General features: G+C 38.6%; 1 protein-coding gene across 1 annotated transcript in view; it reads left to right on the forward strand.

Moving 5' to 3' along the window:
* The first annotated feature begins 8,050 nt into the window (after nucleotides 1-8,050).
* Nucleotides 8,051-16,091, forward strand: part of CNTNAP1 (contactin associated protein 1) — a 258,073-nt gene continuing 250,032 nt past the window's right edge. Inside the window, exon 1 of the mRNA XM_053699377.1 lies at nucleotides 8,051-8,325. Within this exon, the coding sequence (XP_053555352.1) occupies nucleotides 8,241-8,325 (85 nt within the window). The 5' untranslated portion in view covers nucleotides 8,051-8,240. The remainder of the gene's footprint in view (nucleotides 8,326-16,091) is intronic.

A 16,091-nucleotide genomic window follows, 5' to 3' on the forward strand; every position in this document is an offset into this window, starting at 1 on the left:
TTATATGGTTCTAGTCTGTTTTTATAAGTGTTGTATAAGGGAGACGTCCCTTTATTAATTAGGATAAGCATTTGCTGTTGTTTTTATGTGTTATAAGAATTTTTAAATAAAATAGATTGTATAAAACATAAATTAGATTGGTATCATCATTTCCTAGCTTTTTTTAGCGCTGCTAAATAAACCCCATTTTTTCTTCTAATAGGTTACTATGGTAACATGAACAAACAAAAAGAAAATAGCGACAGTAAACCAGCACTCTTGTAATAGTCAAAAGGACATATAAAGAGTAGCAGGGAGAGTCGCCTGTGTCGAGTCACAAATAAAACATAACTTTTATTAAATATATATAAACAATAAAATGTATAATGTGAATACGTGCAAGTGTATGTGCTGTTATAAAACTTAGATTAAAAATGAATAGAAAAGGCTAATATCCATGAAAGCTATTAAACTGCCATTGTAATAATTACATAGTCTCAGCGCAAACTCAAATAAAGCTCAATGCCTGAAAATTAAACTGAAAAAGGGGATTGACCCCAACAACAATATTAACTGATTAATGGCATTAAAGAGCACAAGTAAGCGCCGGTCTATGTGGTTAAAAAGGCCGATTATCAAGCCCAAACACCATGAGCAGACAAATTATTACTAAATTAATGGATATAGCCCTCTAAGTACACCTGATGCGCATTTCGCCGTTTTACCGGCTTCCTCAAAGGCTAACCCGATCACGGTAGAGTATGAGTACATGCCCATTTACTCCTCCAATCCGAAACATATGTTCTCATTAGATAGAGTACATCATGTGACCATACCGTCACTGTTTTATTGTAAGTATCGTCTCTGTGGATCCGATGTGATCTTTTTTTTTTTTTTATGTGGGTGTGATTAGATAGAATGTGAATGCTCATTGTCATTGGCTGACGATGTTTCAGTCTTTTAACGTCATCTGTCACAATATCTTCTTTTTATTATGGAGCAATTAGTTTAATCATTATGACGCTTTTGCTAGTGCAATAATAGCATTGAGACTAATTTCTATGGCATTGTGCGAACAAGCCACAACAAAACTGATGTGCACATGGATGTTTAGAGGCATTAAATGTTAGCTGGCATTTGAGAATTGAAAGATCACATCGGATCCACAGAGACGATACTTACAATAAAACAGTGACAGTATGGTCACATGATGTTCTCTATCTAATGAGAACATACGTTTCGGATTGGAGGAGTAAATGGGCATGTACTCATACTCTATTTGGATTGGTTACATGTGGTATTTACAGACTAGGAGCATGATTATTATTGGCTGATGAATTACCATCATCTTAATGTCTTCTGCCACAATACCATATCATCATGTAGTAATTATGTTTTTTCGTAATTTTCATAACGTTTTCAACAAAGGTACAATGATCGCATCGAGACAAATCCCCATGGCAGCATGCAGATAAGCCGGGATAAAACAGAGGTGCACATTGATGTTGAGAGGGACTCGGTGTTAATCGGCATCTTAGATTTGCATAGATGCATCAGACTCACAGCAAATATGTTCACAATGAAACAGTGACATTATTGTCACGGGATGTTCAGTATGCTATGAGAACAGATGGATTGACTGAGTTACTATGTTTACAATTAAAACAGTGACATCGTTGTCACGTGATATTCTCTATCCTATGAGAACAGACGTTTCGGATTGGTTGAGCAAATGGGTGTGCACTCACACTCCGTTTTGATTGGCTATTGTAGCATTTAAAGGCTAGGAGAGTTACCGTGATCGGGTTAGCCTTTGAGGAAGCCGGTACAACGGCGAAATGCGCATCAGGCGTACTTAGAGGGCTATATCCATTAATTTAGTAATAATTTGTCTGCTCATGGTGTTTGGGCTTGATAATCGGCCTTTTTAACCACATAGACCGGCGCTTACTCGTGCTCTTTAATGCAATTAATCAGTTAATATTGTTGTTGGGGTAAATCCCCTTTTTCAGTTTAATTTTCAGGCATTGAGCTTTATTTGAGTTTGTGCTGAGACTATGTGATTATTACAATGGCAGTTTAATAGCTTTCATGGATATTAGCCTTTTCTATTCACTTTTAATCTAAGTTTTATAACAGTACATACACTTGCACGTATTCACATTATACATTTTATTGTTTATATATATATATATATATTTAATAAAAGTAATGTTTTATTTGTGACTCGACACAGACAACTCTCCCTGCTACTCTTTATATGTCCTTTTGACTACTACAAGAGTGCTGGTTTACTGTCGCTATTTTCTTTTTGTTTGTTCATATTTCTTGACAGTCAGCACCCCCCTGTTTAATATTTGATTAATTGTTTTGCCGTTATTTAGATCTGCTTGTCAGTTCAACATAATTGTACACTAACATTTGCAATATTACATTAGGGGCCTTTGCAAGACTAATATACATCCCTAATCTCTAACTTATCTACTATGGTAACACGACCTTACATTTGATCGCATATACGGCGCCACATACAAGTGCGGTGCCGTATATTTTACCCGTCGCTCATTGTTAGAATAAAATCAAACACCTAACGCATGTGCGATATCTAACTCTCAACAGCAGCCCCTCCACCGCAATAACTAATGTATTAACCCCTAATCCATCAACCCCCATACCGCAAAGTATCTATCAAAGTTATTAACCCCTAATCCGCAATGCCCTACAACGCAAATTAGCTATTAAATCTATTAACCCCTAATCCACAATGCCCCCACATCGCAAACTATCTATTTAAACTATTAACCTCTAATCCGCCATTAACCCACATCGCAATTAACCTAATAAATCTATTAACCCCTAAACTGCCAAACCCCACAATGCAAATAACTAATCACTATGCCCCCTAGCCTAACACCCCCTAAATTAACAGCATTACATAAATTAAAATAATCCTAACTTACAATTAGACTAAAAAACCTAACATTACTTTAAAAATAAAAAAACTAAGTTTAAATTAAGATAAAATTACAGAAAATAAAAAGTCTAACATTACATAAAATAATAAACAAAATTATCAAAAATTAAAAAAATTAAACCTAATCCCTATGTAAATAAAAAAGCCCCCCAAAATACCCCCCCAATCTAATACTAAACTATCAACTAATGTATTATCCCCTAAACCGTCAACATCCCACATTGCGACTCCCTAAATAAAACAAATAACCCCTAAACCGCCGTCCCCCCACATCGCAACTAACTAAATAAAATTATTAACCTCCAAACCGCTATCCCCCACATCGCAACTAGCTAAATTAAACTTTTAACCCCTAAACACCCCCTAACTTTAACATAAATTAAATTCACCTAAGGTAAAGTTACAATTATGAACTAACTACCTATTTAAAAATAAATACAAACTTACCTGTGAAATAAAAATAAAACCTAAGCTTAAACTAAAAACAAACTAACATTAATTGTTTAAAAAAAAATAAAAAACCTAACATTACTAAAAATAATAAAACCTAACATTACAAAAAAAATAAAAACTGCAATTACAAAAAATATTAAAAACTAAAATTACAAAAAATAAAAAACTCCCATTCCAAAAAATAACAAACGAAAAAACCTAATCTATAATAAACTACCAATAGCCCTTAAAAGAGCCTTTTGTAGGGCATTGCCCTAAAGTTAACAGCCTTTTTGCCAAAAAATAAAACAAATACCCTCTAACATTACAAACCCCCACCCCCAACCACCCAAAATAAAAAAAAAACGAACTAAATTCAGCACTTTTACAGCCCATTAAAAATAAAAAAAGCCCTAATCTAAAAAAAAAACAAAAAACCTAACACTAAGCGAAGCATCTTCATCCAGGTTGCTCCATCTTTATCCATCGCGGGACCGGCATCTTCTATCTTTAGTATGCGGCGGACGATCACATGAAGAGGACCTCCATCTCGGACCAATGGACCTCCACCTGGTGTGTTTTTTTTTTTTTAATATTTAGGCTTTTTTATTTATTTTTAATGGGCTTTAAAAGAGCTGAATGCCCTTTTAAGTTTTTTTTAAGTTAGTTTTTTTGTATTTTGGGGGGTTGGGTGGGGTGGGGGTTTGTATTGTTAGGGGGTATTTGTTTTGCTCTTTTACTTTAGGGTGATGCCCTACAAAACGCCCTTTTAAGGACTATTGGTAGTTTATTATAGATTAGGGTTATTTTTATTTTGGGGTGGGTTTTTTTTAACGGGGTATTATAATAGGAATAATTTTTATTATTTTGGATAATTTCATTTGTTATTTTTTTTTGTAATTTTAGTGTTTATTATTTTTTGTAATTGTAGTTTTAATTTTTTTGTAATGTTAGGTTTTATTATTTTTAGTAATGTTAGGTTTTTTATTTTTCGTATTTTTTTAAACAAGTAATGTTAGTTTTTTTTTAGTTTAAGCTTAGGTTTTATTTTTATTTAAAAGTTAAGTTTGTATTTATTTTAAATAGGTAGTTAGTAAATAGTACTATTGTAACTAGCTTACGTTTTATTTTTATTTCACATGTACGTTTGTATTTATTTTTAAATAGGTAGTAGTTAGTTAATAATTTTAACTTTACTTTAGGTGTATTTTAATTATGTTAAAGTTAGAGGGTGTTAGGTTTAGGAGTTAATAGTTTAATTTTACTAGTTGCTATGTGGGGGGCCGGCGGTTTAGAGGTTAATAATTTTATTTAGTGTTTGCAAAGTGGGGGGACGGCGGTTTAGAGGTTAATAGGTTTAGTTAGTGTTGGCAATTTTGGGGGACGGCGGTTTAGAGGTTAAAAGGTTTATTTAGTGCTGGCAATGTGGGGGAGCAGCGGTTTAGAGGTTAATAGGTTTTTATTTAGTTTTGGCGATGTCGGGGGACGGAGGTTTAGATAATTTTGTTTCGGCATATTCCTTGTGTTAAGTTAAATCGTTTTACGGATCCATTATTTATTCATATTCATTATTCTATTCTAAACTTTAGAATAGAATAATGAATATGAATAAAGAATGGATCCGAAATAACAAATGGATCCGAAAACCGATTTAACTTAACATAACTTATTCGCCGAAACTAAATTATTTATTTAAATTAACTTAACTAGTTTGCCAAAAGAAAATTATTTATTTAACTAATGAAAATGAAACAAAACAATTCTTTTAGCTGTACACTTGTCTAGTGCGGCCTTGGACTCTGAATAGAATGTCGGATTAGCACCCCCCCACACACCTGGGCTAAAGGAGAAGGGATCCGCCCCTGCTACCATGCTGCACCAATGGTAGTTCAGCCCCTGCTACCTTTAGCATGCTGCACCAATGGTACTTCCGCCCCTGCTACCTTTAGCATACTGCACCAATGGTAGTTCCACCCCTGCTGCCTTTAGCATGCTGCACCAATGGTAGTTCTGCCCCGCTACCTTTAGCATACTGCACCAATGGTAGTTCCGCCCCTGCTACCTTTAGCATGCTGCACCAATGGTAGTTCCGCCCCTGCTACCTTTAGCATGCTGCACCAATGGTAGTTTCGCCCCTGCTACCTTTAGCATGCTGCACCAATGGTAGTTCCGCCCCTGCTACCTTTAGCATGCTGCACCAATGATAGTTCAGCCCCTGCTACCTTTAGCATGCTGCACCAATGGAAGTTTCGCCCCTGCTACCTTTAGCATGCTGCACCAATGGTAGTTCTGCCCCTGCTACCTTTAGCATGCTGTACCAATGGTAGTTCCGCCCCTGCTACCTTTAGCATGCTGCACCAATGGTAGTTCCGCCCTGCTACCTTTAGCATGCTGCACCAATGGTAGTTCTGCCCCTGCTACCTTTAGCATGCTGAACCAATGGTAGTTTCGCCCCTGCTACCTTTAGCTTGCTGCACCAATGGTAGGTCCGCCACTGCTACCTTTAGCATGCTGCACCAATGGTAGTTCTGCCCCTGCTACCTTTAGCATGCTGCACCAATGGTAGTTCCGCCCCTGCTACCTTTAGCATGCTGCACCAATGGTAGTTCCGCCACTGCTACCTTTAGCATGCTGCACCAATGGTAGTTCTGCCCCTGCTACCTTTAGCATGCTGCACCAATGGTAGGTCCACCACTGCTACCTTTAGCATGCTGCACCAATGGTAGTTCTGCCCCTGCTACCTTTAGCATGCTGTACCAATGGTAGTTCCGCCCCTGCTACCTTTAGCATGCTGCACCAATGGTAGTTCCGCCCTGCTACCTTTAGCATGCTGCACCAATGGTAGTTCTGCCCCTGCTACCTTTAGCATGCTGCACCAATGGTAGTTTCGCCCCTGCTACCTTTAGCTTGCTGCACCAATGGTAGGTCCGCCACTGCTACCTTTAGCATGCTGCACCAATGGTAGTTCTGCCCCTGCTACCTTTAGCATGCTGCACCAATGGTAGTTCCGCCCCTGCTACCTTTAGCATGCTGCACCAATGGTAGTTCCGCCACTGCTACCTTTAGCATGCTGCACCAATGGTAGTTCTGCCCCTGCTACCTTTAGCATGCTGCACCAATGGTAGTTCCGCCACTGCTACCTTTAGCATGCTGCACCAATGGTAGTTCTGCCCCTGCTACCTTTAGCATGCTGCACCAATGGTAGTTCCGCCCCTGCTACCTTTAGCATGCTGCACCAATGGTAGTTCCGCCCCTGCTACCTTTAGCATGCTGCACCAATGGTAGTTTCGCCCCTGCTACCTTTAGCTTGCTGCACCAATGGTAGGTCCGCCACTGCTACCTTTAGCATGCTGCACCAATGGTAGTTCTGCCCCTGCTACCTTTAGCATGCTGCACCAATGGTAGTTCCGCCCCTGCTACCTTTAGCATGCTGCACCAATGGTAGTTCCGCCACTGCTACCTTTAGCATGCTGCACCAATGGTAGTTCTGCCCCTGCTACCTTTAGCATGCTGCACCAATGGTAGTTCCGCCACTGCTACCTTTAGCATGCTGCACCAATGGTAGTTCCGCCCCCTGATACCTTAAGCATGCTGCACCAATGGTAGTTCCGCCCCTGCTACCTTTAGCATGCTGCACCAATGGTAGTTCCGCCACTGCTACCTTTAGCATGCTGCACCAATGGTAGTTCCGCCCCCTGATACCTTAAGCATGCTGCACCAATGGTAGTCCCGCCCCCTGATACCTTAAGCATGCTGCACCAATGGTAGTTCTGCCCCTGCTACCTTTAGCATGCTGCACCAATGGTAGTTCCGCCACTGCTACCTTTAGCATGCTGCACCAATGGTAGTTCCGCCCCCTGATACCTTAAGCATGCTGCACCAATGGTAGTCCCGCCCCCTGATACCTTAAGCATGCTGCACCAATGGTAGTTCTGCCCCTGCTACCTTTAGCTTGCTGCACCAATGGTAGGTCCGCCACTGCTACCTTTAGCATGCTGCACCAATGGTAGTTCCACCCCCTGATACCTTAAGCATGCTGCACCAATGGTAGTCCCGCCCCCTGATACCTTAAGCCTGCTGCCAGAAATATTCTTTATTTTTTTAATGGAACTTTACACAATTGTAAGAACAAATTCTGCATTCAGTTGAAATTGATTGGAAAACCACGAATAAATGGGTTGTAATCACAGCTTGATTGATTAAAGTCCAAAATATAACAATAATTACTGAAAGCAAGTGTTAATAACTGAGCCAATAATCAAACACATTTTATTTCCGTTTTCTGTGATTTAAAAACGGCAGAGTTCAGGGGTAATCACTTTTCACACAAATTATGCAGGTAATGAAGAGTGTGTGTTTACAGAATACATCTCTAGAAACATTTGCTAGACATATGACATAAATAAAGCATATTTATATTAAAACTAGAGGAGGGAAAAAAGAAGCAGATGTGTTATTGAAAGAGAAAAAAAAATGTAAAAAGTATAAGCTGTTTCTGAAAATAAAGTAACTAATTTAATGTTGTTTAAGAGTCTTTTAAGTAGCAAAGAAAATTAGAAAATCTAGATGGGCCATACAGTTCTTATTTGATATTTATAAATATCAATATTGCTATAAAGTATGTAGTCCATAACAAAGATGTCTGCCTTCTAACTTCAGCTAAAGGTCATCATGTGATCTCCCCAGAGCCTTGTTAGAATGCTGAGAGCCACAGCGTGGGAATCAGAGACTAAGCATTCTGCGCTCTGCACGGCTGTTATACTGATGTACGAAGAGAACTGATTTTGATTCTTGCAGCCAAGCTTAATGCATCTTTAAAAAGCTACCTGGACCATTTAAGCATCTCGGATGCAAGATGCTGAATTTAGGAAAAAGACTCATTGTCACTCTGCTTTTGACATGTGCTGGGATTCTGCAGGGGGGTCATTTAAGCTTTGCAGGTAAGTTTATTAGAAATGTATTTTTTAGGACCTGAATGACAAGGCAGATCTGTTGGAGGAGGGGAGAGGCTGGTACCTCTACAAAGTTGAGATCTGCATTGCAGTACAGCAAGCCCCAAAGTCTTTGCCCTGCACTGCAGCACTGAGCATCCCAGCCTTCCACCTGTCCTAGAAATGCTTGACTATTTAACAGATTGGGGCATCTTTACAGGGGAATATTACAGCTAATTTAATTTCTGACAAGCATCACAAAATATCAATATTTGTGAAACTGTTAAATAATCTTTGTTCTTGTGAATGTAATAAAGACAGAATATTGAGGAATTAAAAAGTGTTTGCTAATGTCATATCATGAATTTAGGAGGATGCCCCACTGCATTGCTGAGACATATCTGCAGTCCATACTTTACCAGTAGGAGGATTTTGGGTCCCATCCAAGAATTTATAGCATCACAAAGCAAATATTTCTTAAGGATTTAGATGTACTATGTATATAAATATATATAAAATGATGGGGATTTTAAGTTAAATAACATTAGATTCATAAAAAAAAGGAAAGCAGTTTGGCATTTGCTATTTAATGGAAACTCTAATGCTTTAACCTATTAGGGAGGACAATGTGTATAATTCAATACTGAACAATACTGCAGGAGTTTATCTCAAATGACCTCAATGCAGTTACATCTCCACCCTTCGTGCACCCTATGTTGTGGGATGAGGGTGGGGAGGGGAGTGTTTCACCCACTCTGTTCTGGAGTGGCTAGAATGATTAGATTGTGCAGCTTTTCGCTATAACCTTGTACCATGTGTCAGGTTCACATTGTCAGAAATAACTCACCTCATTCGAAGAGTTAATGAAATAATGTGCGAAAAATCAGTTGTAGCATCAAAATTACAGTGTCCTATGATTCACAGACTGTAATTCAGCTGTAGCAAGGGCACTTTTGAAAATATTACTGGAAAGTTGTACTGGAAAAGTGGTGACACAGTGATTTCTTTATGTATGATTTAATGGAAATGTAATGTTATATGTTTGTGAAGTTTAAAAAGAGAGATACAGAGACATACAAATGTCCTTGCAATTTAAATAAAAACAGTATATAGTTCAATATAGTAAAATAATTGAGTTTTAATATAAAATTAACTATATATATATATACACACATTTCCATTCCTCTGAGGTCTATTTATCTTGATTTTATTGTTTAAATATCCTAAGTTTTAAGTAAATTAATTAATGAAATTAGTTGTAATTTTGCTCATAATTAATATTTTACCGGGATGGATTTTAGCATTTAAATCTCACTGATGGTCAATTGTGTTACAACATCTGTGAGTCTAAATTAATTAAATCTCAGAAGCAGTTTGTCTCTCAATCTGCCATATAAGCAGAGGAAGACGTGTATTGCACACATACAGACAGGGATTTGATGGCAGCAGTTGGGACAGTCTATACAGATTATGACACTTATGTAGAAATGTCTTATTTTTCTGTGGGTATGTCACATTCATATCAAGGGGTAAAAAGCATGGCATGGTTGGGGAACATGCTAACACATTGTAGTGGACTTGTCAGCTCTTTGTTTAATAGAATCAAAGAACAAGTGACAGATTTAAGGCTCTCAGCAGTGCATATGTTTAATGGTGTATGGATCAATACCAAGTTTAGTGAAAGTCAGTTTATAACAATACTTTATTTCCTTGGACATGATAAGACACTTATGGGTGTGGACCTACAATGAAAAGACTTCTGTCAGGAGGGGAATGTATGTGTCTGTCCTACAAATATTTGCTGTAAAAGAGAATATTGACTGTGTTAGCACAGTAATATATAGTGCACTGGGGTCACATTAGAATGAGTGGAGCGCTAATTTATTGCGTGCCCATAAACGGGCAAATTTGCCCGCTTATAAGCATGTGATAAATAACCAGCCATTACAAGTGGCTGGTTAATGCTATGTATATACTTATATACATATATAAGTATGTGTTAATTCATGAGCGCAAAGTTTCCATGCAATGCGAACGTGAGTTCGCATTTGCTTTGCGCTCATCATGTAATACCAGCAAACATTTGTGTGTGCTGGTATTACTCAGTGGAGCGCAAATATCGCTTTTGCAAAATCGATATTTTGCACTCCACTTGTAAGCTAACCCTTAAGGGCCTATCTATCAATCTCCGTACGGAGCTTGAGGGCCGTATTTCTGGCGAGCCTGCAAGCTCACCAGAAACACCAGTTATGAAGCAGCGGTCTAAAGACAGCTGCTCCATAGCCCTGTCCGCCTGCTATGATGAGTCGGACAGGAATCGCCGGAATTCAACCCGATCGAGTATGATCACCCCCCTGTTGGCGGGGAGTCTGCAGGGGTCTGCTGGTGCAATGCTGAATACGGAGAGCGTATTGCTCTCCGCATTCAGCGATGTCTGTCGGACCTGATCCGCAATGTCGGATCAGGTCCGACAGACATATGATAAATAGGCATCTTAATGTTTTCTAAGTAAATATGTGCATTTTAGTGCATATTTTCATTTGCACATGGCATTGGTGTGCATATTTTAATATGATTAGAAATCAGGACATAATAAAAATAAAACTTAGATTTTATTGTATAACTACAATGAAACCAATATAAAAATCAACTGTGCTCTAGTATTTGAGATGCAGGTTATTGTAATTTCTTATTTGTAAAAAACAATTAAAATAATATCATAAGCCACATTAACAAGCTAAATTGTCACTTGAATCACAAAGTAGCAAAGATGATAAGAATATATATACAGGGAGTGCAGAATTATTAGGCAAGTTGTATTTTTGAGGATTAATTTTATTATTGAACAACAACCATGTTCTCAATGAACCCAAAAAACTCATTAATATCAAAGCTGAATAGTTTTGGAAGTAGTTTTTAGTTTGTTTTTAGTTATAGCTATTTTAGGGGGATATCTGTGTGTGCAGGTGACTATTATTGTGCATAATTATTAGGCAACTTAACTAAAAACAAATATATACCCATTTCAATTATTTAGTTTTACCAGTGAAACCAATATAACATCTCAACATTCACAAATATACATTTCTGACATTCAAAAACAAAACAAAAACAAATCAGTGACCAATATAGCCACCTTTCTTTGCAAGGACACTCAAAAGCCTGCCATCCATGGATTCTGTCAGTGTTTTGATCTGTTCACCATCAACATTGCGTGCAGCAGCAACCACAGCCTCCCAGACACTGTTCAGAGAGGTGTACTGTTTTCCCTCCTTGTAAATCTCACATTTGATGATGGACCACAGGTTCTCAATGGGGTTCAGATCAGGTGAACAAGGAGGCCATGTCATTAGATTTTCTTCTTTTATACCCTTTCTTGCCAGCCACGCTGTGGAGTACTTGGACGCGTGTGATGGAGCATTGTCCTGCATGAAAATCATGTTTTTCTTGAAGGATGCAGACTTCTTCCTGTACCACTGCTTGAAGAAGGTGTCTTCCAGAAACTGTCAGTAGGACTGGGAGTTGAGCTTGACTCCATCCTCAACCCGAAAAGGCCCCACAAGCTCATCTTTGATGATACCAGCCCAAACTAGTACTCCACCTCCACCTTGCTGGCATTTGAGTCGGACTGGAGCTCTCTGCCCTTTACCAATCAAGCCACGGGCCCATCCATCTGGCCCATCAAGACTCACTCTCATTTCATCAGTCCATAAAACCTTAGAAAAATCAGTATTGAGATATTTTTTGGCCCAGTCTTGACGTTTCAGCTTGTGTGTCTTGTTCAGTGGTGGTCGTCTTTCAGCCTTTCTTACCTTGGCCATGTCTCTGAGTATTGCACACCTTGTGCTTTTGGGCACTCCAGTGATGTTGCAGCTCTGAAATATGGCCAAACTGGTGGCAAGTGGCATCTTGGCAGCTGCACGCTTGACTTTTCTCAGTTCATGGGCAGTTATTTTGCGCCTTGGTTTTTCCACACGCTTCTTGCGACCCTGTTGACTATTTTGAATGAAACGCTTGATTGTTCAATGATCACGCTTCAGAAGCTTTGCAATTTTAAGAGTGCTGCATCCCTCTGCAAGATATCTCACTATTTTTGACTTTTCTGAGCCTGTCAAGTCCTTCTTTTGACCCATTTTGCCAAAGGAAAGGAAGTTGCCTAATAATTATGCACACCTGATATAGGGTGTTGATGTCATTAGACCACACCACTTCTCATTACAGAGATGCACATAACCTAATATGCTTAATTGGTAGTAGGCTTTCGAGCCTATACAGCTTGGAGTAAGACAACATGCATTAGGAGGATGATGTGGTCAAAATACTCATTTGCCTAATAATTCTGCACTCCCTGTATATATATATATATATATATATATATACAGTGGAGGTTTGTGCGTTATTCAAATGGGGGTTCACATGGTGTGGTACTTCCCCTTCACCCCTCTGTTTATTGCCCCACGAGGACATGGTGTGGTACTTCCCAATCACCCCTCTGCTTATTACCCTTTACCCCTCTGCTTATTGTCCCACAAGGACATAGGGTGGTACTTCCCCCTTTACCCCTCTGCTTGTTCTGCTCTAGCAGGAATTTCCTTACAAAATCAGGGTATTTAACCCCTCTGAGGTTTGCGGGTGCTTCATGTATAAATGGGGGTGCAAAGCTACCAACGCACCTACCACTAGCTACTGTAAGTTGTAAAGGTGAGAATAAACATATTACTAACAGTATTGAATATTGGATACCTGGGGACTCTCCTCTCACTTGCACCTCTGTTTCGCGCCGACCAGGCTCCTCCTCCCACATGCCCTCATCACGTACTCTCACAGAGTCACGTGGCTCTCACTCACACAGCAAAAACTGTGTGATTAAGAAGGTTAAGGGTTGGGTTGGGGCTGCGCTGCTGCAGACACTTAGGAAACAAGTGCAAAGGGCTTGAAGCCTATACTTCTATCTATCGCACGTGCAAATTTGACTGAAACCTTTTTGGCTGAATAAATATAATTTTTCCAATAGGGGGGCTATTGGAAAAAATTATATTTATTCAGCCCAAAAGGGTTTGTTTGTTTTTTCATGCGCCTGTGCTCATATAGAGGAGCCTCCACTGTATGCTGTCTGTTGTTGAATCTTTGGCGCAGCTTGTGTTACAAACGTGCCGTTGTGGGCACTCATGTGAAAAATATCAGCAATCTACAAAGAACACAGAACGCGTCATCGATTCACAGTGGCGTATGATTTATTGATACAATGCACACATCCAAATCCACTTACTAAATCAAATAAAAATTCAGACATCAAATTTGGCTGCAATCCACCCTGGACACCGATAGTTCCTACTTTTGGATTAGCTCCCAGAGGAATCTTCCGATAGTGACAATGGTTTTCTGGCTGTTCGGTTTGCAGTCATCCACCAGGAATCAGGTGCAGTGTGGTCGATCAGTTTCCATTCTACGCGTTTCGTCCATGCTAAACTGGTCTTTCTCAAGACACTGGGAAAGCAGCCTTCCCAGTGTCTTGAGAAAGTCTGGGTTAACATGGATGAAACATGTAGAAGGGAATGGCTCAACCACGCTGCACCTGATCCCTGTTGGATGACTGCAAACCAAACAGCCAGGAAACCAATGTCACCATTGTATAAATAAATCATTCGCTGCTGTGAATCAAGGACGCGCTTTGTGTTCTTCTTTGTAGATTAGTAAAATAATATTTAGAGAACCTGCAAAGTCTCAATGTACTTCAGAAGTCCCTATAACTGTCAACAGGTTATAAAAGTTGTATATACATAGAGATATCCCATTGTTTATTTAAAATAAAGAGGATACCAATATTAAAGAGGGCATTTGATGTGGTGACTTTGGTCTATATTGTATTAAACATATGGCATCATAGAAGCTTGCAAAAGTTAGTACCACTTGAAAAAGTGAGACAGGTGAGATTTTGGTTTACATATTAAAAATAGCATTGTATTTTGGTATGTTCTTATTTATATACCATAAGTGTGAATTTGCTTCAGTTAAGACTGTAAGATGTTATCTTGCATTAAAATGTTATCTGTGTATTTATGCTTGCTGTAACTCTTAAACGATAAGTTCCCTAAAATGTAGGCTATATATGTTAACACCTGAGAAATTGATTATATGGGTGTGGCATTACAATATGTTGTGTTTATTGAATGTAATATTACAGTGGATGGGATATCAGAGAAGTTATATAAAAATGCTACTCTGCTGCAGAAAACCTTTGAGCTTAGCCTTGGTATCACATGTTTATAGGAGCCTGCTGCAGAATACTCTTATGATTTATATCTCAATGGGGATATACACAATTCAATTTTTTCAGGAAATGCCTTTAAGAAGGGCATGTTTGCATCACTAACTGGAAAAGGGTTTAATGAGAATCACTTACATTGAGGAAATGTTTGAATGTTATCTTGAATGAATTCTATTAAATGATTTGGATACTGCTCTATGAAGGCCAGCATTGGTGTGACCTTGATGGAGACAGTGTATTAGGGGTGAGACTTTGCTTAAGAAATGTAATGCTGACTCACTTGAAAGTGTGCAGCCTCACTAGAACACACTCACTCTAGCTAGGGATTTGTTTGAAGGTAATAATAAAAGCTTTGACCATCAACTATTACAGTTTAGTTAAATGGGACTTTTTAAAAAATATGTTTCCAAAGAGATAAACTAACTTATGTCTGTGGGAGTGGTCCCTATCAGCCAGTAGTGGAGCTACTCAACAGATGGCCCTGGTGCAAGATTTTTTTGGGGCCCCCAAAGGTAAATTAGTAAAAAGTAATAAAATACATTCTGCTCTGTATAATGACTTGAGGATAGATAGATAGATCGATAGATAGATGGATGGATCTACTACTTGCAATAAAAAAAGGCTTTCCTTCATTAGGATTGTACACACTCTGCACATGTCTAGGCTGGCTGTTTTGGGCCCTGATGCTACTGCAACTGCTGCACCAATGGTAGTTTCGCACCTGCTATCAGCCAGTAAGCAGTATCCTGGGACTTATTTGTTCAGAATGATGCACTCCCTGTTATCTTCAATTTAAATTTAAATTTAAAGAGCTTTTACGTAAATGGACAGTTAAAGGGACAGTCAACCATAGAATTGTTATTGTTTTAAAAGATAGATAATCCCTTTATTACTCATTCCCCAGTTTTGCATAACCAACACAGTTATATTAATGTACTTTTTACCTCTGTGATTACCTTGTATCTAGGAACCTTCTTCCAGCCCCCTGATCACATGACTGTGACTGTTTATTATCTATTGTCTTAAATTTAGCATTGTATTGTGCTAGATCTTAAATAACTTTCTGTGCCTGAACACAGTGTTATCTATATAGCCACGTGTACGTTCTGTCTCTTTGTGTTGAAAAGAGATTTACAAAGCATGTGATAAGAGGCAGCCCTCAAAGGCTTAGAAATTAGCATATGAGCCTACCTATGTTTAGTTTAAACTAAGAATACCAAGAGAAAAAAGCAAATTTGATGATAAAAGTAAATTGGAAAGTCAATTAAAATTAAAAGTCCTATCTGAATAATGAAAGTTTAATCCCTTTAAGTCAAAATTAAACTTACATGATTCAGATGCAACTTTACAATTTACTTTTATCATGAAATTTGCCTTGTTCCTTTGGTATTCTTTGTTAAAGGCTAAACCTAGATATGCTCATATGCTAATGTCTAAGCCCTTGAAGGCCACCTCTTATCTCAAAGCATTTGACAGTATTTACAGCTAGAGGGCATTAGTTCATGTG

Source organism: Bombina bombina, chromosome 1, assembly GCF_027579735.1.
Source record: "Bombina bombina isolate aBomBom1 chromosome 1, aBomBom1.pri, whole genome shotgun sequence".
NCBI lineage: Eukaryota > Metazoa > Chordata > Amphibia > Anura > Bombinatoridae > Bombina > Bombina bombina.